The sequence below is a fragment of the Lepisosteus oculatus genome, chromosome 13 (assembly GCF_040954835.1).
Source record: "Lepisosteus oculatus isolate fLepOcu1 chromosome 13, fLepOcu1.hap2, whole genome shotgun sequence".
Classification (NCBI taxonomy): Eukaryota; Metazoa; Chordata; class Actinopteri; order Semionotiformes; family Lepisosteidae; genus Lepisosteus; species Lepisosteus oculatus.
Window position 1 is genome coordinate 1717824 of NC_090708.1, and position 23270 is coordinate 1741093.

The following is a 23270-nucleotide window of genomic DNA, read 5'->3' on the forward strand; positions in this document are numbered from 1 at the left end:
ACAAAAGCCTGTAATGTCACGTTTTCTTTGAACAGTCTCCATGCTTTTGGAAATAAGGTGAGCCCTGCTTGAAATCAGTTTTGCCAGCATATACAGTGACGTTCCATCTCTTATTTGGTGAAAGCCTGCCCCCTAGAGATCAGATCAAGCTTTGCCTAGAATGTAAAGGTAAAACATGTGAAACAGTTCAGGTGGGTAGCTGCGTCAGCATGCAGAGGCTGCAAAGGAGCAAGCAATAGGTTAATTCCATGCTGAGAAGAGAGAAAACACAACGTATTGGCTGTGAAGCCTTCTTCTCTCTTCAGCATGGAACAAACCTATTTCTCGTTCCTTTACAGGCTGTCGGAATCATTCATAGACATCATCTACAACACTTCTCACAATCCGGACAGTAATTTGTTATAGAAGCTCAGGAAAGAAACTGGCAGTTTTTATGCAATTTAGTTTTTACCCTATTAAATAAGAAAAAAACAATATCCAGACTTTGATCAGTTGTAACAATTTCAATACAGTATATTTACAAAACAGTTACTAAGGTAAGGTTTTCACCCCACGACCTTCAACAAAGTCCCCTGCCACACAGAGTTGATGCCCAACCTCTCAAGCCAGACAAGATGTACAAAACACTAGATTTTACAATGCTTGCCCTGTGCAACAGTCATCACGTGGTGTGGCTCTGTGGTGACATGTCTTTTCTCCGTGATCTCGACTAATCGAAGTAAAAAAGCACATCCTCGTGAAAACCTCGCTGGCCACGTCACTTATCCGATGCTGAAAGCGGCTGGTTATGGGAAAATGTACAGTTACAACTTTGCAGCCTGTTTGGGAAACTTCTCCCTGAGTTTCAGCTGCTTGTCAGCCTCCATTTTCTTCTTCTTGTTGCCGATACGCAGGCGCTTTTCAATGCGAAGCCTAAAGGAGAAACACAAAGGGGCATGTTGACGCTTTTTCATTCTTTAAAGCGGGGGTCTTGCCTACAGCTCCTGGAGAGCCTGGTGTCTCCCGGCTTTTATTCCCCACCAGCTCTGGGGAACAGCTGCATAACTAATACTTCTAACCACGATGAATGGGTAACTATTTTTAAACACACGAATGCCTTGTGTTAAGAACATTTAAAGACCTTGAGGAAAAAAAAACTTTCCTATAGTTAATTTAGACGATCGCTAGGCTAGCAGTTGTTGACTCTCGGGCTGTTAGAGGAAGCAGAAGGCAAGGCCCTGTGGTACAGAGCACGTCAGCTGGCTGACCTGAACAACTGCACCCCTCCTATACTGTCCCTTTCAACCAGGACTCGGGCTGTGTTACACCTCTCAACTAGGGAGGGTTTGAGTCATCATCTATACGAGGCCTTGAGGCAAGAAAAGCCTACACGTCCAAAACAGAATTTGGTTAATTGTTAAAAGGGGAACTCACGTTGGGATAAAAAAAAAACGACACTTGACCCTACAGCAATTTAGACGGAGACCCCCTTATAGGCATTATGGCAAAGTTAACGTTTATCATTTTGAAGCACACTGAACAGGATTTGCTGAAGGTTATTTCTCATTGTCTGCCGAAAGAAATTTGGAAGCCGTATCAACAGTGCAGACGCTAGCCTTCTACAGGAGCAGAACTGCCTGGGACTTTCAGTCCTTGGACCCTAATGCCATTGGGAATCTGGCATTCAATGGACCTGTTATCCCAAATCCTAACCCGTTTTCCGCAGAATCCCTAATCCTAGAAGTTGGGCTTCCAACTAAAGTATATAATCGCAGAAGGCCACAGACGTGGAGCATATCAGGCTGAGGCAGAGCGAAAAAACTCCGTCTATCGTACACAGCGAGGCTGCACTCACCTTATGAAGTGACTGACGAATGGAGGAGTGAAGAAACGTTTCCTTGTGTATCTTCTGTTCATATACCAGGGAATTGCCCATTCCTTAAATCTGTACCTGAGGAATCGAGACATAACTCCCTCAGCACAGTGTAACAGGTAAGGACCGGAACAATGTGAAGTTAATACATGACACCTTGAGTTAACACAAAGCGAACATGTAAAACAGAGGAACCTTCCATTCTTTTTCTAACCATTTCGTCCAGTTCAGGGTTGCAGGGAGCTGGAGCCTATCCCCGCAGGAAATGGGCGCAAGGCAGGACACACCCTGGACGGGATATCGGTCCATAGCAGGGGGGCACACAGACACAATCACACATTATCACAGCAGCCAATTAGCCTATCAGCATGCCTTTGGACTGTGGGAGGAAACTGGGGCACCTGAAGGAAACCCACAGGCAGAGGAAGAACATACAGACTCCACACAGACAGACTCCACATGGACAGCACCCCAGGTCTGGAATTGGACTCGGGGCCCCAGCCCTGCAAGGCAGCAATGCGGACCACTGCGCCAAGCAACTGAGGAGCCCTGGACTCCAAAAGCCACTGTGACAGCACAAGGAACAGCGCGCGTTTGCTCAGAGTCGGCGTCTTCACACCCCCACAGCCCCACGCTTCCTCTCTGGGGCCTCAGCGCCGACACGACAACCGGGCAGCGTGGAGAGAGCCTTACCAGTAGGTCCAGCCGAAGACGTGTTTCCTCCAGGCCCCCGGCCTGGCCCTCTCCTGGCCGGTCTGCAGCAGCCTCAGCGCGTCCTCTCGCTCCTTCACCACGGTGTCCAGCCTTATCATGGACCGCTCGACCTGCAGCAGAGCAACAGCTGCCCCCTTACTACCTTACTAATCACAGGGCTGCGTGAGAAAACACACACGTTGAGCCTTAAATATCTGGACCTTTTTGTGTTGGCTAGCCAAGTAATCCTGAACTGTACCAGTGTCCTCCATCTCAGTGACGCAGTGATACAGTTATAAAAGGGCTGTCTCATGGTGTTTGTATAACAGTCAGGCCACTGCCCTGGGTCTCAAGTCTTCAGAAGCCAGGCGCACAGCGTACTGGGAAGTTGTTTCTGCACAGGGAGCTGGACACTTGCCTGGGCTCTACAGCTCAGCAGAAGACCTCCCCGAGACGCTCAGGGCTCAAATTCAGACTCTAGCTCCGGTTACACTTACTTTCTTTAAGCGTTCAGGACTCGGCATCTGAGTTCTCTGTCTCTTGGCCTCCTGTTCCACAGTCAGAAGCATGTTTTTCTCTTTAAGCAGCACATACCTGCAGAGACAAGACAGTCTTAAGCAACAGTATGTTCTTCCTCACCACCAAATGTATGAAGGATGAAAATGCACTGCAATCGTAATCGAACTCCGCTGGTAGTTCTCATTAAAGGATGAACAGTAGCAGGCAACAGCGGTGGATGCGTGTGTGAGCCCCGGTCTGATTTACCACAGCTTGTGCAAGTCTTCGTTGCTTTTTGTCCGTAGCTGCTTTGCAGTCCATGGTGCTCCTGAGGGAAAACAGTGTAATAAAATTCGAGTCCACAACCGATAAAAAAAAGCTAACAGGCAAGACTGCAGTACAGTCACATTGGAGACGCGCTCGAGGTGTCAATCCTGACTGAAATCAAAAAGGATTTACTGGCAAACAGCCTCGCAATCTCAGCGTTAGATACAGGTACTTCTGGAAACAAAAGGCAAACATCACATCTGCATGACAAACACATCTAATAGGGGATCCTGAATAAAGCCACGTACAAGTAACAATAAGGCTACGATACTGAAAGCAAAATAGAAGTGCGCCTGGCTTCTAATTTATGCAATCAATCTTGGATGACAACTGTATGCAGCGTGTATTCAAGAACAGATACAAACAAAGTGTCACCCACTAGCCGCCCTAAAACTAAATTAAAACAATGTATTCTAATAGTTCAGGTGGGCAGCTGTGTCAGCATGCGTAGGCTGCAAAGGAACAAGTAATAGGTTTATTCCATGCTGGAAAAAAAGAAGAAAGAGAACACAACGTTTCGGCCGTGGAGCCTTCTTCAGGTGTGTGAAGAAGGCTCACACCCGAAACGTTGTGTTCTCTTTCTTCTTTTTTTCAGCATGGAATAAACCTATTACTTGTTCCAATGTATTCTAATGTTGAGATAGTCTGAGGTGAAAACCACCGAGTTAATTCGGATATATTAAAGCCCAAGAACTCTGCTATAAAGATTTTTGCACTCGCTGTAAATAAAATGCCTCTGGACTTAACTGCAACACCAGGACTTAATGTTAAACGCGACTGAAGCACAGGGCTGTTCCAGCTGGCGGTTCTGACCGCACTCGGACCCGGGGCGGGTCGGCTCACCTGATTTTACAGTGGGCGCTCCCCAGTTCTGCGGGGAATCAAAAAAATCCTCAAGACCCCGTCGGCACTGGGACGCGTGGACTGCCCGGCACTGCTTAGCAAGACCGGTCCCCACACTGCTCCGAAGAAGGGTGTGGGCATTTGCACTTGAAGAAAGAGGAGAAACAGGGGGGTGCATCACATCTGAACAGTTCTATCACCAGTACAGCGTGCAGTGGATGAGAGGCTTCATTTGCAACCAGACACAGGCTACACCTACAAATAACAGTCGCAACGCTGCGTTACCTGAGAGGATGCAGAGACAGACTGTTCGGGGGAAAAGAAGCATGCCGAACCGAACAGACCCCGAGCCCCTTCTGAAACTGCCTGCAAAGTGACAGAACTCGCCCCAGCGAGGTCGCAGCCATCTTGGAAATGACCTTTTACCCGGCGTGCAACGCTGTGTCATTTTTGTCCGGAACTCGTCACGTGTAGTTAATTGCATATTTAGGAAATTAATTACCTCTTGTTACTGATTGTGAAAAGGTGTAGGGCGACGAGAGCAAAATAAATATATACAGAAATAGATGTGAAAAATAAAGTCTGCTGCCCTGAGTAAAGATGGCGCTCTGGCCGTTACTGCCGTGCTGAAGTCCGATCATCGACTTCCTGCCGTCCGCTTTGCCCTTAACAGCCATGGTGGGCATGAGCGTCCTGTCGTCTGCGGCTGCATTTGCAGCAAGATTGAATGTATTCAAATCCGGGTTTTCGAAAGGGAATTTTGTCTTCAGGACTGTCCCACGAATAGAGAACGGTAAGGAAACTCACTGAGTCTTTTAGTGGCTACGATGATCGCCTTAAAAATGCAGTCTGCTAGTTTTGACCTTGTGATTCTGTACCTCAAAAGCAAATGACCCGACATGGGTTATTATCTGTAAAACGGCCTGTAATTTCAATATTAAAAGCTGTAGGAAAGTTGGTGAATTTATGTTGATGCTTTATCGTGCCGGTGGATGTGTTTCGTAAATCGATTGCTGTGGCGTAGATAAATCGTATTGTGTGAGTGGGAATCATTACGTTTACGTTTTATTTTTGTTTGCTTCAAGATGGCGGCCGGAAAGCTCGCTCTGCTACAAACTGCTACTATGTTTTACCTTTCTGTTGTTTTTGTTTGTCAGATTTAAAGTTTATGTCAAATTAAAGATTTATGACACTTTAGCGAGCACGTTAATGGTGTCATTGTCCACCCGCACGCAATTCCAAAAGAATTGCTTATAACCGACATACCTGGTTGTATCGATACATTGGGGATGCACCTGCAGCAGGTAGACAGGTAGAAGATCCGGCGTCCGTGCTAAGTCCAGGAGACGACCCTACCGTCTCCTGTTGTCGAATGTCCGATCGCTCAGGAACAAAACGGACGAGCTTTTAAACCTTATCCAAACCGAGAAAGATTTTAAGGAATGCTCAGCCATCTCACGGAAACCTGGCTGAACCGAACGCTCCCGGACTCGGCCGTGACCCCTCTCCATCTCCAGAGCCAACAGGTCGGCAGAGCTTTCTTTAAAAACTCGTGGAGGCGGCATCTGGTTCATGGTGAATCGGCTTTGGTGCACGAGTGTTTCCGTGCTGCTTCTGTTCATCGTACATTGAATTCCTCAGCACAAGGTGCAGAATTTTTTTTTTCCTGCCCAGAGAGTTTGCTTCTGTTGTTATCGGCGATTATATTCCACCACAAGCAAATGCGAACTCGGCGATCTGTGAGTTAGCGCAACATTTTTTTTATTGCAAGGTCTCGTCCGGATTCTGTTATAGTTTTTAGGGGATTTTAATCAGGCCTGCTTGTCTGACGAACTAACAAACTATAAACAGCAAGTGGATTGTTATAGCCGAGAAAACAAGACACTGGATCCTTGCTACGCTGTTTCCTGAAGCCTCCCGCGTTTTTCCCCACGCAACGCTCGGTAGATCCGACCACGCTCCCCTACTCTTTATTCCGTCGTAAAAATAAAAACTTAAATCCAGTAAACCTAAAAATGTTACTGTTAAGTCGTGATTGGCGGAGGCCATTGAGATGTTGAGGGACTGTACTGACTGGGACATGTTCAGAGCCACGTCTAAAACCATTGACCAGCACGCTGATGTTGTGTCATCTTGCATAAACTTTTGTGAAGAATTGTCTGTTTCTAACAAAACATTGACTTTGTAGAATAACAAACCCCGGTTTTCGAAAGAGGTGCAACTGCTGTACTGAGCAACTGAGTACGTAAAACTCAGCCTCCATCAGTGGGGATAACGTACAGTATAAATCAGCAACATATAAATTGCACACAAACAATAAGGATAGCTGAATCATACTATGCCCAAAAGATTGATCCTCGGTTTAAATCAGACATCAGTACGGTATGGAAGACCCTACGGAATATGACAAAGTACAAAAAGCCTACAATATCCCTACCAGAAGACAACTCGGAGCTCCCACAGAGGGTTGACGGGTTTTGTGCACGCTTTAATAAATTAAACACATCACACACACACACAAATAAATAAAAAGAAGGCTGCAGGCCCTGATCACGTAAGCCCTGCTGTGCTCAGCCGGCTCCAGTGTATACAGCTAATTTCAACAGCTCTCTTAGTTTACGTGAAGTGCCACAGTGCTTTACAGTGGCAATGGTAATTCCAGTACCAAAGTCCTCCAAACCAGGTTGTCTCAATGATTACAGACCTATTGCCCTAACATCTGTGGTTATGAAGACATTCGAGCGTATTGTCCTGCACCTCCCGACGGCTGGACCGACTACAGTTTGTCTACCGGGCATGCCAATAGGTCTGTGGAAGACGCCATCAAATTGGTCCTCTACTATACACTACAACACCTAGAGCATTCTGCTCATAGACTTCAGCTCTGCTTTCAATACTATTAACCCTCTTAAACTTTTCAATAAACTAATTGATATGGGCATCAACCCTGCAACGTGCCACTGGCTGCTGGATTTCCTGCAATGCAGACGTCAGGCAGTCAAGGTGAATGAGTTTACCTCCCATCCTCTGCCCATCAACACGGGCGCGCTGCAAGGCTGTGCACTCTCCCGACTTCTCTCCTCCTTGTTCACAAACAGCTTCACAGCACAGTACTGTCAAAATCCACAAATACGCAGATGACGCCACCATCATCGGGCTCATGACTAGAAACAGTGAAGCACAGTGTCAGCTGGAAGGAGATAGAGCAGTCACTTGGTGCGCTAACGGTGACCTACAACTTAACACATCCAAAACCTTAGAGGTCATGTTGGACCTCAGGCGCTCACAGGATCACAAATCCCCCATCTCCATCAACGGTCAACAAATAGCCATAACCGACTAATTTAAATTCCTGGGCTCCTATATCTGTAGCTCTCTAAAATGGCACATCGCCACAGACCATCTCATCATGAAGGGACATCAGAGATTGTACTTCTTCAGACAATTAAGGAAGTTTGGAGTCAGTCAACACCTCCTTGTCCGATTTCTACACAGCCATTAAAGAAAGCATTCTGACATCTTCTATCTCCGTGTGGTACAGAAGCTTGGACATCCTAACAAGAAAAATACTTCAACGCATTATGAAGGCCTAGACGATCACTGGCACTGCCTTCTCCTCAGCTGAATCCTTGTACACCCAGCATACCACCACACGCGCTAACAAGATCATTGTGGATCCATCTCAGCCCGCACACGACTTATTACGTGCACGTAATATAACAAATTACGTGCCCCCAACCATCAAAAACTTAGTATTGTGGTTTATGTCATGTATCACATTTATACTGATTTGTCCATGTTTACATTGCAGGGCATTAATTCAGCATTTTATTGCATATTCGATGATAGAGTGAATTTTAATGTTCTGTATTGTGTACAGCCTCTTGTCGTCCTGTATTTTAATAATCTGCATTGTATATTGTGCAGTCCGGTCCTGTGTTTATATTCTGTATGTTATTGTCACATGTCAAATGTCTGTAGCAAACCTGTACCAACAACAATTTCCACCGGCCTTGGTCGTGTGGCAATAAAGATTCTATTTTACTTGTTTCAGTTCATATTAAATCTCTACGGGCTTGACAGTATATCCCTTTCTTGCGGTAACGATGCCGCCCTGTAGCCTGGTCAATATTGGGATAGGAGACCTGCAAGAAAGACTAGGTTGCTGTTTAAGGTGATGGTGGTGGACCAATAGGTGGTACAGTTTCCTCTGCACTACAGTTGGCTATCTAATGCCACAGTGTGGTGCGTGTATCTACTGCAGGAGGTACCAGCCTTATGACAAGATGTTAAGCACAGTAGAGGAGTTTATTACCTTATGTACATGTGCATTGGATCTCTTGGGACAGAAACAGCACAGCAGACAACACCACACAATGCAGCCAGCACATGACAAACATGATAAATATATAGCACTGAAAAAAGCATGGTGGACCATTCAAAGAGTGCATAGTGCAGACGTGCATTGAGTCTGAGGCCCTGCTGCGAGCTGTTGAGGATGCGTACTGCAGTAGGGTAGAAGCTGTTCTTGAGTCTAGTGGTCCGCGTTTTAAGAGCGCAGAGTGGGAGAATGGTCTGTGGAACATAAATGAGAGAGGTACATATGAGACACCGCCTTCTTGAAAACACGTGAAGTCCTGATAACCTGGTCATTAAGGATTCGTGGTGCTGTTTGCAAAGGCAGGGGCCTGGTTACCCCCAGTGTCCTGGTATCATTCCACTATGATCTTGGACAATTGGCCTCCCAGCGGTGTTGCCCATAATTGAGCTAATGAAGACATTCCTGCGTCTCCCCCGTGATCTGCTGTGCTCTGGGGCTGATGGCAGAAGCTGCAGTCATGCACGAGCCAAATGGCACTGTGTATCGGGGCCAGACCAAGCAGGTCTCTTCTTGTGTGAACTATACATTAGGGTCCTTGAGGATGAATCCACTATATAAACTCAAAGAATTATGTTCTTCTGTTGTAATACTGCACTCCATGATGCATGGAGTTCGTTAATGAAGAATACCTGCTGTGCATTTCCAGCTACTCATTCTGCTCCTCAGCCCAGACTGCAGTGTTGCTAGTGTGTCCTCAGCCTTCCTCATGATGACTTGCTCATGAATCTGTCTTTGCAGCCACTGTGCGATATGGGAGTCATTCGAAACGGATGTTTATCATCAAGCCTACCAGGTTCTATGACTCGCGTTTCCTTCGTTCATTGGTAAGTGTCCTCCCCTATCATTGCAGGTGCTTGTCCCGTCCTGTGACTTGCAGCAAGTAGATCGCTAGTGCTCATGAGAAGTCTGGTGTGATGGAGCCGAGTTGTTTCGTCTTGGGACAAAAGCACAGAGGGTTTGACTCAAGAATTCAAGGCCCTGTTGACAAACGTTGATTTATGGTTTACTTTACTCTCAGCGGTGACACAAAAACACAGCTGGAGGTTACAAGGAAGTGGTTTTAAGACTGAGAACAGGCATCCTCTTTACACCAAGAGTGGTGGTGTCTGGAACAACCAGCTCTGACACATTAGAGCTCATTGCATAGGAAGCTTAAACAGGTGGCTAAATGACACACTCATCCCAATCACCCACTAGCAACCGGAAGACCCCAGTGTGTCAAACAACCTCTTAGTCGATGTTTTTCTGCGGCAGGATAACCAAGATTTTTTTCCTTTGCAGTACTTCTACACACTGTTAACTGGCATTCCAGTCACTGTGATCATCACGTGTGTGAATGTATTTATCGGTAAGTTTGTGAACTTAAACTGGACTGTTCAGATTTGTTTTAAAGACTTATAGTCATTTAAAACAAGGGGAATGTGTAGTAGTGTCTGAATTGTGTGTTGTAATTTGCCATCTTGTGTAGATTCTGCAAAATGCTGGGAGGGATCTTTTTATCTGTGTAATTCCATCTAAATCCTTAAGATGCCAGTCTCGTCTTCCTAGAAAAAATGCATTTAAAAAATAAGTAGTGTATCAACAGGCTGCTGGTTATGAAGTTTCAAGTGGCAATTGTCTCAACAGGGCAAGCGAAACTGGCAGAAATCCCAGAAGACTATGTCCCAGAACACTGGGAGTATTACAAGGTATGTTGCCTGTTTCTTTCATCGAGGACATTAGTGCTGACATTCTTGTTTAATGACATGTTAGTAGAAGGCTGTACAGGAAAAACGCTTAAATGTGCTATTACGTTGTGAAAAAAAAACTGTGTCCCTGGAATTTCAGGATTGTTCTGCGAGAAACCCTGCAACTCTGCCGTCTTTCCTGTTAGATTTGAGATGCAGTCAGGCCGGGGCTGATTAATGCTTCAGAGTCCTCATAGTAAGGAAGTGGTCCTAGTGTGCCAATAGGTGGCACTCTCCCATCTAGACCAGATTTCCAAACTCTCTGAAGTGATATCATGTCAAAAACGGGTCATTGTTCTGTAGGAAGTACCCCTTCAGTCTGAACCCGGGTCTCTGCAGTCCGAAATCCAGTCTGGAATTGGGGACCCCTGAGCTTGAAGGAAAATCGGAGGTTTTGTCAGGACCATGTTGGATATTGTGCAGTAGCAGGGATATTAATCCCCAGTTTGGAGACCAAATATAAAAGGGTTACAAAATCTGTAATACCTGAAGTCCACATCTGTACCTTAATTAAGGTTGATGTCTGTATCCAGCCTCCCCTAGAGACCCATACTAACCAGGTCTTGCTCCGTGGTGAAAGAGGAGTTTAATTGTCACGGAGGATGTGATCGTGAGTTTCACTTTGCCCTGGACACGCCCATGAGGCAGCGCGGGTTGGCTCGGTGTGGTAAACAGTTCCACATGGGGGGTGTGTTGAAGGAATGAGTCTGCTAGTGATAATCTGCTTCGAGCCCCCAGAGTGGCTCATGCTGTGAAGGTGCTCACCTGTCTGCAGGCTGGGCCCCACGATCACGGGTTCGAGCCGGGGGTCACACCACCAGCCCAGCATGACTGGGATTCGCAGAGGGTGGGGTGGGACTGAGTCTGTGGGCACCACAGCGCCTCCTGTGGCCTCCTGGGGCGCTTGCAGGCCTGCGGTGCGGTCAGCGAGGGGACGTGCCTCCTCCAGTCGGCACTGGCCCTGCAGGGCGGGGCGGTGCTGCCTGTGACGTGTTCAAACACGAGGGGCTCAAACGGCCGGGGGGGGGATCCCCCTGCTCTTCCTCACGCTCCCCCGTGTGCAGTCACAGGGCAGCTGGCGATTCTAAACTAGGCGGGCAAAACCAAATTAATCTCTGAAGAGGAAAGCTGACAGTCAGCTTGTAGATGGACCCGTGCAGAACCAAGAGGTTCCTCTGTCCAACGTCCCGGGTCTGTCCGTCTCTCTCCTTCAGCACCCCATCACCCGGTGGATCGTCCGGAACTTCTACGACCCGCCAGAGAAGGACTACGAGAAGATGATGGCTTTGATCCAGATTGAGGCGGAAAAGGCCGAGCTGAGGTCAGTGGCGGCGTGGAGACTGGGGAGCCCCTCCGCTCTCTGAAGCGGCTCCGTGGAGCTTGTCCCCCCTGCTCAGCTCGGCGAGGGGTCTGACTGAGCGGGCTCTCCCTTCTTTGATACTTCAATACTGCCCGTGACATCGAGAAGTAAAATCCCTGTAGCAGTTATTGTTTCATGCCCTTAGCAGACCCCTTGTCATCGTCCTTGTGTTTTGGGGGAGTCCTGGCTGACGTTGGTGTCTGTGTGTGATTGCGCGTGCCTGAGGGGGGCCCCTCGGCCCATCGTTGTTCCGGCTGTCCCGGCGGGGGGCGGGGGGCGGGGGGACCCACTCTCCAAGAGTAACGCGTTGCCTTTGCTTGCGCCACAGGCTGAAGCAGCAGGAGGTGCGCAGGCACATGCGCCAGAAGGGCGACGGGCCCTGGTTCCAGGTGGAGACCATGGACAAGCAGCTGATTGACTACTCCCACAAGGCCACGCCCGACAACTGAGGCAGCGCCGGCCTTCCGCGAGCCGCAGAGACCGCCGCCTGCTCGCCCGCTCGGCGGGGGCATGCCAGTAATTTATCCCCTGTATATGTTTGTATAATAATGCTCTGGCTTTAAATAAAGCCTTTTCAATGTTTCAGCTTTGTTTAAGAGTGCTGTTTAAAACTGTGATCCCCTGTGGTCCCTGTCCTGCTGACCCGGTTCTGCTCCATCCAAACCCTCAGGTCTACAGTCAAGTCTTCATTCACTTAATATGGGGCGGAGCGGTGGCTCTGTGGCTAGGGATCTGCCTGTGGCTGGAAGGTTGCTGGTTTGTTACCTTAATCCATTGAGCGCCTGAGCAAGGGCCTTAACTCCAACTGCTCCAGGGGCGCTGTATAAACGGCTGACCCTACCCTCTGACCCCCAGCTTCTCTCCCTGTCTGTGTGTCTCATGGAGAGCAAGCTGGGGTCTGCGAAAAGACAAATTCCTAACACAAGAAATTGTATACGGCCAATAAAGTGATCTTATCTTAATAGTTAATTTGAACTGTGTCCAACTCTTACACACATTCAAGCTTTAACCAACATTGCCTTTTTCGAGAGATTTACATTCTCAAGCTTGTGACTACTAACAACACGCCAATGTTGAACTGGAGCAGCTCCTTGTTGATCCAGTAAGGCCTCAGTTATCTGCTGGAGGTGGGAGGGACTGAAACCCAGCAGGTGTGGGGCTCACCAGGACCAGCACTGGGATCTACTAGATTAAAGAGAGAAAACTATTCATTTTAAAAAGATTTAGAACGTTTCCTTTCATTTTTGAGCTGGTCATTTTTTTTTCTCCCAGGAAGTGATGGCAGTTTTGTCTTTGTGTTCTTAAGGAGATGGCCACCTGCTCTGCCCACATGTCTTTTGTCAATTAGATGTGATGCTCAGGGTCTATTACAGGGGTGCCCAACCTTTTTTTTTTAATGAAAGATTTACTTTTTCATGTGCCAGTCCCGCGCGAACTACCAGTGTGAATTTGAAGCTCTGATATAGGAAAAACAGACTGTGGACACATCAGTACAATAACTATACCCATCACTAAAATGACAGCAATTAAAAGCAAGTGACTCAGGCTACAGTGAACAAGTCATGTTCCCCATTTTAGAAAAAAAATATCCTACCTTCATGTCAGCATTGACACTGAGAAGCTTACTTGAGGACACTTGTAATCGTTTTTTTGAGCGTGTTGACACTGCTGATCGTGTCGAAGACACTTTTATTGTGTCCCTGCAGCTCGACATTCAGCTCATTCGGCAGTTCAGTCAAGTCTGGGAGGACTGCTAAGCCCAGAAGCCACTGGTCGCCCTCTCATTGGGCACATTCACCGTGTTTAGACTATTTGAGAAACTCTCATTTCAGGCAATAGCTGTCTGTCTGTGAAATCTCCAAACAGCAAGTCAGCAGCAGCGATGATTGCTGGTTTCCCTCCAGTGTTAGGCCACGTTAAAACCAACTGCCGCTAGTTGAGATTTTAATTTTTCAACTTTTTTCCGTAACTCACTTTTAGTGGGGAAAGCACACATCTTACATTTTGTGTGCAGTTTTGAAATGTGGTTCTCTTGTTTCCCTTTTTCGCGTAGACGCTAGCTTTGCAGATTTGAATGCGAAAGTACAAAAAAATAATCGCGCCCCCATTCCTCGTGGTGAGGGTAAGTCTTCGGGCTCTTTGCTTCATCGTATTCGCTCAAACACTACAACTATCATAAAAAGGGCAATCTAACTCCTCAAACTGTTGGCGAATTTGTCACGGCCATTTGTCTGGTTCGCTCCACCATGTGCTGTGGCGAATGTGGGGTTCGTGCAGCAATAGCCAAGGGAGGGGTCTCGGGGAGCCCACCCAACACTACAGAGCACCTGTAGCCTTTTCTTCAGTGTGGGCCAGCACTCAGGGAAGAGACTCTTACAACCCATTCCACAAGGGTTAAGCACAAGCAAGGGCAGTAAAATGTATGACATTACATGCACAGATCTGAATGAATTTTTAGGCTATCTAAAAAAGTAGTCAAATAGCCCATTTATTTGATACCACACATTCTTGCGATCGACTGGTTGGGCACCCCCTGGTCAATTACCCAAGAAATGCAAAACAGGCACTTAGAACTGATCTTTACTTTATCCGAGGAGAGCGACACTCTGGAAAGCTCGATAATCCAAAAAGATCATCATTAACACACAACTGAGTGAGAGAAGCCCTAAACCAGACTCGTGGTTGTGGCGCTGAAGCTGTGAGATGCTGCTGTCTGGTTGGTCACTGGCTTTCTTTGTCTGGTGTCCAAGACATTTCTGGGAAAGCAGTCTGCTCCTCTGTGTGATCAGCAGGAAACAGGTGAATATCGGGTCGGATGTGAAATTTTCATGCAGCTCGTAACAAGCCCTGTCCCCACGCCCACCTTGGACTCGACGTCTGATCCACCCGAGGTTCAGCAGAATCGATTTACACTTTCATATATGTTCGGTGCTTTAAAAGACGTGTTGACTTCAGGTCAGCCGGGTCCGAGGAAGCGGAGTCGATTCGGGGCGTGTTCGTCCAGTCCATCTGAAGGTCTGCTCTCTTTGGGGGGGCGTAATTCGCACAAAGGACAATCGGGTATTTAAGATAAAAAAAAGGTCGAACGCTGTTTTACAAAACACCTTATACGGGCAGGTCATCTTACCCCCCACCTCACGTGAGCTAATCGCTAATCAATGACCAGTGACCGCGATGAAGGAGTTAAAAAAATTGTAACATATCCTCCGTTAGAACCTCTTGCCTCTTTATAACCTTCTTACCTGCTTTATTCGTCGGGTTTCAGCACCGTCCGGCGCTGCTATATTGTATATTGTCGCATAACCCCGCCATGCGGAATTTGCAACCTCATCTGAGCGGTGACCAATTTCGTTTTGAAGCTTTAAAGGACCGTTTCCACGCCGCGGGCGGGCGGGCTTCGTCGGTTTTGTCACGCACCGTCGCCAAATTGATTACAAACGCCGAAACCTCGAGTCTCCTTTCAAACGACGCGCCTCCGCCGGGGAAGGTGGGAGACGCGGAATTGGGTAAATTGACAGTCGGCAGCGCCAAATTCACGGCGAAACAGAAATCGATGTAAACCCAATAGGGGGGTTAAGAAATACCGCCCGAGCACCTAATATATATATATACGTTCAATTTTAATCTCGCTCTCCTCCTCCCCCCTCGCTTCACAGCGTCACTCTCCCGGATCCTGCAGGAATGTCGGGTCTGTGTTCATTTAAAAATAGCATCATGTGCTAGCTGCTCTCCCAGACTTCCAGCTCCGTCTCCCTCGCTCGCGGTAGCATTCTGGGGCTGGAGGCAGGAATGCGAAGATGGCTGCAGACTTGGGAGAGCTGCTGGTCCCGTACATGCCCACCATCCGAGTCCCCAGGACCGGGGACCGGGTTTTCAAGAGCGAGTGCGCCTTCTCCTACGACTCCCCAGTAAGTGCTCGGCGGTGCCGCGCAGGCGGCCGTGCGGCCCCGCTGGACACACGTGAACCGCGCTGCGCACGGAGGGGGACCGGGGGTCCGTGTCCGTGTCCGTGTCCACCATTCTCTCGACCAGCTCGCAGCGCCGGCTGAAATAACTCACCCCGTCCTGCCCTCCCGGTCTCCCTGCCTTGAGCACTGCTAAGACGGCGGTTGTGCGATTCTCGGTTATCCCACCCCCCTAACAGTCTTTGGTTTTCGAGTGCGGGCACAGCTTTGAGTCCAAACTTCCTCCGCGGAGAGAGAGAGAGAGGGTTTTTCAGCACTGCCGCCGGAATGCGGTAGGGATCTGTAACTTCACGCATGCAGACTATAATGCGTTTTTTTTATTTTTGAGAGAGGCGCAGACAGCTTCCCCGAGTCGGTTTTGTTTTTGCTTTGTGATTTGTGATTTGACAGCGCCCTGCTCGTAAAGATTGAACGCTTTTCGAAAACGGGTCATCCGCAGCGCTTCTTCTGGGCTCAAATTTTCCTGGAGTGAGGGAGCCCCAAAGACGTGCCCGTTTCGTGTCTGGGCTGGCGAAACCCGCGTTCGCCTGCTCTTAGACGCGAAACAAGGCATGTGTTCTAGTTCTTCAGTATACAGCGGTGTAATGTCACCTTTTGTTGCAAAATGTCACGCTGAACATGAACGCTGAAAGGGACAGCATTTCCAGAGGAGCAAGGGAGGAGCAAGATTTAACCTTCAGGAACCACGTGTTGGGGAATATTAACCAAAACCAACACTTTATATAAGTCAGTTCAGTTTCTTGTGTTTTTAAGGACGTTGCCCTAACTTTCTATGTATTATTTTATAAGCTGGGGCAGATTTAAAGGTGACTCAGCTGTCAGGTACTCCTCATGTCGGCTGGAAAGCCTGGGCTATTTTTAATCTCTTTTTCAAATGGCTCATGTGTCGCCCACCCAACTCCATTAACCCTGGGGTCTCGTCCAGCTCGTCCAGCCTATCGCCACGAGGGACAGAAAGGAGAAAAAAAAACGATTGCGATGTTGTTTCCTTTACAAAAGAAACTTTAAAAAAAACTCGCAAGTCTTTTCTACCACAGGAGACTAGGACACATTAGAATAAATTAAGATGATTTCGGATGTATGGTGTAGTTAATTCGATAACTTCTCCTGTCCGGCCTTGTCTTGGTTACCAGGAGGGATTTATACTGAAACGCACATTACTGTGGGCTGTAAATCCTGTGGTAATCTGCTGAGGGCTTCACACCTGAGTTGCTGTTTTTTTAAATGTATGTTGTGGTTTCTATTGTAGGATTGAGCAGGTGCTCCTGGTTCTTTTTAAATGACAGGTGTTTCTTGGGTTTCGCTGAGATAAAAACATTCACAGTGGGCTGGAACAGATGTCTTGTAGCCACAACGTGTCCATGCGCTCATCCAGCCCTCTGGAAAAGAGTTGGTCAGGCACACTTTTCTGTTTTATAACAGGAGGACTGTTTTATTTCTAGAATGATTTAGGCACTTAAATCTCTGATACATATTCCTCTGCAGAATGAGGCACATTTACTGTCTAACTCAGCAAAGTTTCTTTGCATGTCAGCTGACTCTGAGCTAAGTGTTATGAGTTTTCATTCATCGTCCATCTGAAAATTTATCGATGAAGTCAACCCAGCAGACATCTTGAAAAGCGACCAGTGAAACCTGAATGGGTGCACCTGAGTGGAACTGTGAGTTTCCCCACTCTGATATTGAAGTTGGAAATGGCTGTAGCTCTGCTACATGGAAAATGGCTGAATTGATTGAATTAAGGTTTGACAACACCGACGTCTCCGCTTCTCAGTGGCCTTAAGCTGCTGATGAAGAGACAGAGGCGAGACAGGTTCCAGATTCCAGGAGGTTAAGTGCCAAACTAAACAGTTGGTCTTTCTTATAAATCTGTGTTGACTGTTTATTACAATCTGATTTCTAGACAGGTGATCCTCTCCTTTCGTTCTGAAACCATTTCCGTAACGTTTCATGTGCCGGGTGCTGGGTGTGGTGGTCAGTAATTTCCCCGAGTCAGTGTTTGTCACCCTCTGAGGGATGTGTGCTACGCTGCAGTACAGACCTTTGTCCTTCCGCTGCCGGAGGCCTGTTGTTGACGTCTTCTTCAGTGAATACTTGAATGAAATGCTCATTTAGTACATCAAGTTTCAAGTTCAAGTTTCAAGTTTATTGTCATTACACTCATATACATGGTATATGGTATAACGAAATGCTATTTAGCTAGCTCTCGGACATAAGTAGTACAAAGAGAAAAACAACAACAACAACAATACAATTGTGTAGCAAAAGAAAGACAGAGACAACAGGCAGTGTGCAAAAAACAATAACAGGCAATGTGCAAAACAACAACAAGGTAACAGGTTATGTGCAAAAATCTGCATCAACAGAATAAAATAAAGGGATAGAAATTAAATTACATCAGCCCCTGTCTAGAAGTTTCCTATTATTGTCTCGGGTATATTTTACTTCATCCTTGACATTTCTTTACCTGCTGTAACACTGAAGGAGCTCTTTATTCACCTTTTACTTTTTAGCTTCCATTAGAATATTCTTTTCAATTCTCTCTTGGCCTTTCTAATATCCTTTTACCCATGTGTTTGCAATTGATTGTGCTGCCTTACCTTAGCTAGATCCTGTTGTTTTTTTAATTGTTTCTCAGAGCACATTCTTTTCCTTTATTTTTCTAAGCCATTTGTTGAATCTTTCGGGATGGGATGTCATTTTTTGGCTCTTTCTCCAGTTCCGGGAGAGATTGAGTTCTGTGCTTGAAGCAGAATCTCTCTCGGCTCTTGCCACGCGCTCTCCACCGGCTTCGTGTCTTCGCCCGTTTTACTTCTCTCGACCTGTCCCCTTCGAAGTCTGCTTTTTGGGGATTGTAAACTTTTGCTCTGGATTTAACCAGTAGGGTTTTCGAAATCTACTTCAAAGCACGTTGCACTATGAGCTGAACCTGCTCGCTGAACGAGCACGGGCCGTGTTTTCTGACTTCTGAAAGTAGTGGTGAAATCCCCCGATTCGCTTGTCTCCCGGAAGACAGAGGGAGCCGGGCGAGAGCGTCACAGTCTGTGCAGTCATGGCTGCTCTACCGTCTCAGGCCATCGCTGCGCCGCTGCTCTGCGGTTTTCCACTGGATGGAGGGTATCTGAAGAGGGGCAGGGGCTAACGGAAGAAAGCCGGGCCCACGCTGGCATGGCGGACGGGCGGGCTGAGACCCCGAGCTGGGCTCAGCACAGTGCCGGTCCCTGCGGGTTCCTCCCCTGCTCTCCTGTGGTGTGAGACAGCCCATCCAGGGTCTGGCCTGGTGGCCTGGGTAGCTCAGGCTTGTGTACCAGCTCTCAGGTGTCAGCCATGTGCTGCAATAGCCCAGTGATGTCAGCTGCTGTGACTCTGGTGGCCAGGAACCCCCCCCCTGTAGTCACAAACACTCCAGGGAGGGGAGCAAACCGAATTCAGCCTGTCTTTGAGCAACAGAGGAGAACGGAGACGCTTGAGCTTTTCAGTGTGAAATCCATATTATGGCGATTACTCCATGGTGTGATTTTCCTCTGGCTTGTGCTGCTCTGTGTGACGTATACTGACACACAGTGGAGAAACACGACAATCCGACAAAATCCTGGAGTTTGTTGGGCACAAGCGTAATGCCACGTGCACGTTCAATAAAGAGCAGTTTGCTGATTGTTTGAGTTGTATTGCTCCTCAGGATAATGAAGTTCTGAGCTCAAGTGATTTAATTTCACAATATTGCCAGGTGTCCAGTTTTCAGTTTTTGAGTAAAAGTGACAGAATGATTTGATTGAGAGTTTATATAAATAGACGTGATTTTAACTAATTCAGGAACATGACAGATACGTTCGTGCCCTTTTTGAGTGATGAGATCGGCTCTCTGCCACCCGTCTGTGAGAGAAGAATGAGATTCGGCTTCAATTAGCACAGAGGAACCGGGAAATGGGCTCTGAGGGACATCCTGAATGACGGAGAGTCATCACACCAGTCCAGGACCGTCACATCTGTCAGACAATCCAGCGACAATTTTTTAAACCTAAGTATTTCAGTTAAAAATGTGTCGTACAGAAAGTAAAAAAGTATGACAGTGGGTCTGTTCCTGTTTTTCCCTCTAGGAGTCTGAAGGAGGCCTGTATGTGTGCATGAACACATTTCTGGGCTTTGGCAGGGAACACGTCGAGAGGCATTATCGCAAAACCGGGCAGTGTGTGTACATGCATCTGAAGCGCACGATCAAAGAGGTAAGAAGGGGAAAACAAAACCTTTTTTCTGTTGTACTCATTTTAATTTTAATTAATTAAAATAAATAAATTTTATTTAGTATTTATACTTCTGCATAAATACAAAGCAGCTATGACTGGACAGCTTTTGCTGTTGTCTAAGAAAAAGTTGATTGCTGTCATCCGGGTTAATTGATGTGCTTCCAGATGGTGTCGTGGGGCCCAGTGTTTGTCCCCCAGTAACCCTGTGTAACTGTGCAGGTGGTGGTCTAGGATAGGCTGTCAGTACATGGAAAACCGATTTGGCACTTTACACAGAAGACAAGTCCATCATGGGGGAAAAACAGGGGGTGTCCTAGATTAGTTTTTTAGCGTTTTCTGTCCAATCTCTTCATAAAATCGATTACGTCTGTGCCGTTTCAGAAAGACGGAAAGCACCTTCACACATTCAGCACGGGATGTATAGATGTTGCTCAATTCAACGTATCCATTCTCCCGCAAGAAATGGAATATTCCGTTGTCTCCTCGGTGCGACCTCAGTTCTGCTCAGGTCACTGGGAGCTTATTTTGGGAGAGTCGTAACATAAAACACGTTACGTCTGGAGCTGCGGCGATTGCATTTCAAGCCAGTGTTTGTCTTCATTTTTAGTGTTTGTTAATATTTTAGTCATTTTTGGGGGATATTTCTAAAACTGGGGGACGTTGGAGCCTCTTTCCCGTTCGGAGGGGGTAGGATGGGTGTGGGATGTCCCGGGAGACGTCTGGCCCCACGCTCCGCCCAGGTGCAGCAGTCCGGGCTCTGAGGTCAACATTGGGCGCTACAGTCCCTTGCTGTGGCGTGGCAGGGAAGCTGGTGCTCTAAGTGGACCAGATATTCGGATCCCCTTCGATGACGGGCTGGGCCTCAGCTTGCAACAGAGATGGCTCGACCCAGACGTGGCGAGCCCCGGGAAACGTTTCCAGCCCAGCCCCTGCCTGTTCCGGAGGCAGGGTTACTTTCAGCGGAGGTCCGGCACGCATCGTGCCCTGCCCTTGTCCAGCAGGAGTTCTGCCCAGAGAAGGAGATGACCGTCTGTCTCCATCTCCTCGAAACCGCTCAGGCCCAGTCAGGCCTTTTCAGCCGCCAAAAGAGTCTGTTCGATTGACAGCGGATATTGTGGCCAGTGAGTCTAAGACGCAAAAGACTCTCGCCTCCACGCGCCTTTCTCTGTGAAAACAACGCTGCGCGCGTGAAATATTCAGTACCTGGTATTATCTTCACGCGCAAGACTGTAGAGCAGTTGGAATGGTTCGATCTGCTCTGCATTAGGAGTCATAAGCTCGTAATTGGGTTGTTTGAAATTGGATTACTCTTAAAAGGAACAGGACTTGCAAATAGTGAGGTACAGAGCTTTCTTTTAAAGGAAGTCTTGCAACTAGCAGGCATAAAGCATAAGATGCCTCTCCTGTGGTACCCGACGATCTCTCGCATTTTGTGGGCTAGAGCAGCTAACAGAAACTGCCTTCTTCGCTGTCCGTATTGGCGTCGGCATGTTCCAGCACCAGGTGTCTTCCTTAGTGTTGGAGGACTGAGGGCTGGAGGGAGCTCATGGCCAAGGCAATGAAATGAAAGCCGGCAGGCGCTGCCAGTGTCTCTTTCTGCCTGTAGTCAGCCTTATGATGATGTTGCTTTGCTAACTGGCACATTTCTCCTGTACTGGCTTGCCTTGCACGCCCCTCTAGACCCAGCACACGGCCTGCCACTGCACCTGGATACACTGGCTGAGCTGTGGTAAGGCTTGTAAGGGAAATGTGAGCTAAGGCGCAGTCTCACTGTGGCTGTTGTCACACATCAATGGAAGAGTCAGGTGAAACCAAGGATAATTTTCTTCATAGCCGGTTGAACTTCTAAAATAAATATACATAAATATTTAATATATATATAAATATATTGTCCTAAACTCCCCTGGCCGCCTTGCGAGTGCAACCCCGCACAAACACGGCTTGTGCTTTGTGGTGCTTGGCCTCCTGTTGGAGGTCTTTCCCTTTCCCACGACCTGGATCTGCAGATCTTTCCAGACGCTTTGGAAGGGCAGTCCGGAGGGGGCCTGAGCTCCCGGTGCTGACGTGCAGATCCAACAGCTTTTCAAAGCCCAGAGAAGCCAGATAAGGCAGCGTCTGTGCCCGCTCGGGTCTGTGCCCGCTCGGGTCTGTGCTTGGTGTTTTGCAGCTGTTGTATTTGTACGTCCCACAGCAGGGGTTCAGCAGTTCAGAAGTGGCTTCAGGAGTTTGTGCTGTTTAAAAGTGGTCTGATTTCCTTTCCGTTCTGCCCCGACACAGAAAGACCCAGGAGCCTCGGGAGGCGCGGTGCCACGGAGACAGAACGGGAAAGTGTTTTTAGGTAAGATTGTCCTTTCAGACACTAAACCCTCACCTGAGGGAGACAGTCTCTTCAGGGCAGCTGAGGGGCCAGAATCACAGTTCTCCTGTGTCTGTGCTCCAACTTAAATACCGTGGTAGCTCAAACGGGGCGATGAAGTCTGGAGAAGAGTTCTCTCGTTCCTGAAATACTCGGGAGTCAATCACACAGCCCCGAACAGGAGGTCGGGTGGGGGAAAGGATCCCGAACCGGACCTCCTGCCGCCGGGGGAGTGGGATCTGAAGAGGGGCCGGGGGCAGCAGGCAGGGCGGCGCGCTGGGGCTGTTTGTACACAACAGGTGGCTCTGTGGGGCAGAGGCCGGGATGCGTCTCGCTGGCCCTGTGTGCCAAAGCGCTGGATTCCCATGTTAAGGGACGACTGCCCCCCTTTTCCCTTTGGCTTCGTGGCTAAATATAGCCCGATTATTTGGTGTATCTAGTTGGTAGGTGTTCTGTATCTAAAAGCGACACATGCCCAGCCGGGGCCCCTCCCTCCCTGGCAGAGGGGTTGGTTTACAGTGGGCCGTCCCCGGGCCCCTGCCGCCCCCCCAGCTGCTGGCTCCTGTCAATCCCAGCTGACACGCTGGTCTTGGTTGGGTGACATGAGCGACTCGGGCCAGATGGCATCCGCTCTGCTGACTGCAGCTCAAATTAACAACACAGTCTCCCTTTCTTCCTCGAGGAAGAGAGGCTATTGGGTGTCCAGGCCCGCCCCCCCCATCACTAAGCCCACAGAAGCGCAGGCTGTGTTCATCTGGAGCGTCTATCGGCTGACTTGGCCCTCTCGATAGAGGCGGTGACTCAGCGCCGCAGAGCCGATCGAACCCTGTTTGGATGTGCCCGCCGAGCGCAGACGTCCTGATCTGTGTCCGGTCGAGTGCCTGTGCTAAACACATCCCGTTCCCCTTCCTGCCATGTCCGGGCAAGCAGGCGCAGGCCTCTGGCTGCTCCGCTGGTGCCACAGTCGCGACTCAGCCCAGCTTCAGCTGCGATCTGATCACAGCGGCGCAGCTCGGGAGCCTCA

At 48.3% G+C, this 23270-nt stretch overlaps 3 protein-coding genes across 9 annotated transcripts in view; 2 read left to right on the forward strand and 1 right to left on the reverse strand.

Annotated features, from left to right (window-relative positions):
• Positions 1-483: 483 nt before the first annotated feature.
• On the reverse strand, positions 484-4637 carry mrpl47 (mitochondrial ribosomal protein L47). Its single transcript, XM_006637471.3, has 7 exons — positions 4499-4637; positions 4214-4359; positions 3311-3371; positions 3043-3139; positions 2546-2676; positions 1835-1930; positions 484-912 (listed from the first exon to the last, which is right to left on the reverse strand). Exons 1-7 carry the CDS (start codon positions 4618-4620, stop codon positions 804-806), a joined length of 762 nt encoding a protein of 253 aa, XP_006637534.1. The 5' UTR covers positions 4621-4637; the 3' UTR covers positions 484-803.
• A 218-nt stretch (positions 4638-4855) lies between these two features.
• On the forward strand, positions 4856-12264 carry ndufb5 (NADH:ubiquinone oxidoreductase subunit B5). The gene is made up of 6 exons (XM_006637408.3): positions 4856-5006; positions 9333-9418; positions 9876-9942; positions 10221-10282; positions 11536-11642; positions 12010-12264. Exons 1-6 carry the CDS (start codon positions 4889-4891, stop codon positions 12128-12130), a joined length of 561 nt encoding a protein of 186 aa, XP_006637471.2. The 5' UTR covers positions 4856-4888; the 3' UTR covers positions 12131-12264.
• A 3124-nt stretch (positions 12265-15388) lies between these two features.
• The window catches only part of usp13 (ubiquitin specific peptidase 13), a 31905-nt gene continuing 24023 nt past the window's right edge, over positions 15389-23270 (forward strand). For all 7 annotated transcript variants that reach the window (XM_015360753.2, XM_015360756.2, XM_015360754.2 and 4 more), the window contains exons 1-3: positions 15389-15589; positions 19744-19869; positions 22168-22228. In XM_015360753.2, coding sequence (XP_015216239.2) covers positions 15479-15589; positions 19744-19869; positions 22168-22228 — 298 coding nt within the window. In that variant the 5' untranslated portion in view covers positions 15389-15478. The remainder of the gene's footprint in view (positions 15590-19743; positions 19870-22167; positions 22229-23270) is intronic.

What these genes read in the sequence shown, in the direction of transcription:
- mrpl47 (XM_006637471.3), bottom strand. Translation starts at nt 4,620, where the DNA reads ATGGCTGCGACCTCGCTGGGGCGAGTTCTGTCACTTTGCAGGCAGTTT. An exon ending in GTCTTCGGCTGGACCTACTG is followed by an intron (nt 1,931 to 2,545) that starts GTAAGGCTCTCT and finishes TCGATTCCTCAG; the next exon opens with GTACAGATTTAAGGAATGGG. An exon ending in TTCGTCAGTCACTTCATAAG is followed by an intron (nt 913 to 1,834) that starts GTGAGTGCAGCC and finishes TTTCTCCTTTAG; the next exon opens with GCTTCGCATTGAAAAGCGCC.
- ndufb5 (XM_006637408.3), top strand. Translation starts at nt 4,889, where the DNA reads ATGGTGGGCATGAGCGTCCTGTCGTCTGCGGCTGCATTTGCAGCAAGA. An exon ending in TGTCCCACGAATAGAGAACG is followed by an intron (nt 5,007 to 9,332) that starts GTAAGGAAACTC and finishes CTGTCTTTGCAG; the next exon opens with CCACTGTGCGATATGGGAGT. An exon ending in AACACTGGGAGTATTACAAG is followed by an intron (nt 10,283 to 11,535) that starts GTATGTTGCCTG and finishes TCTCTCCTTCAG; the next exon opens with CACCCCATCACCCGGTGGAT.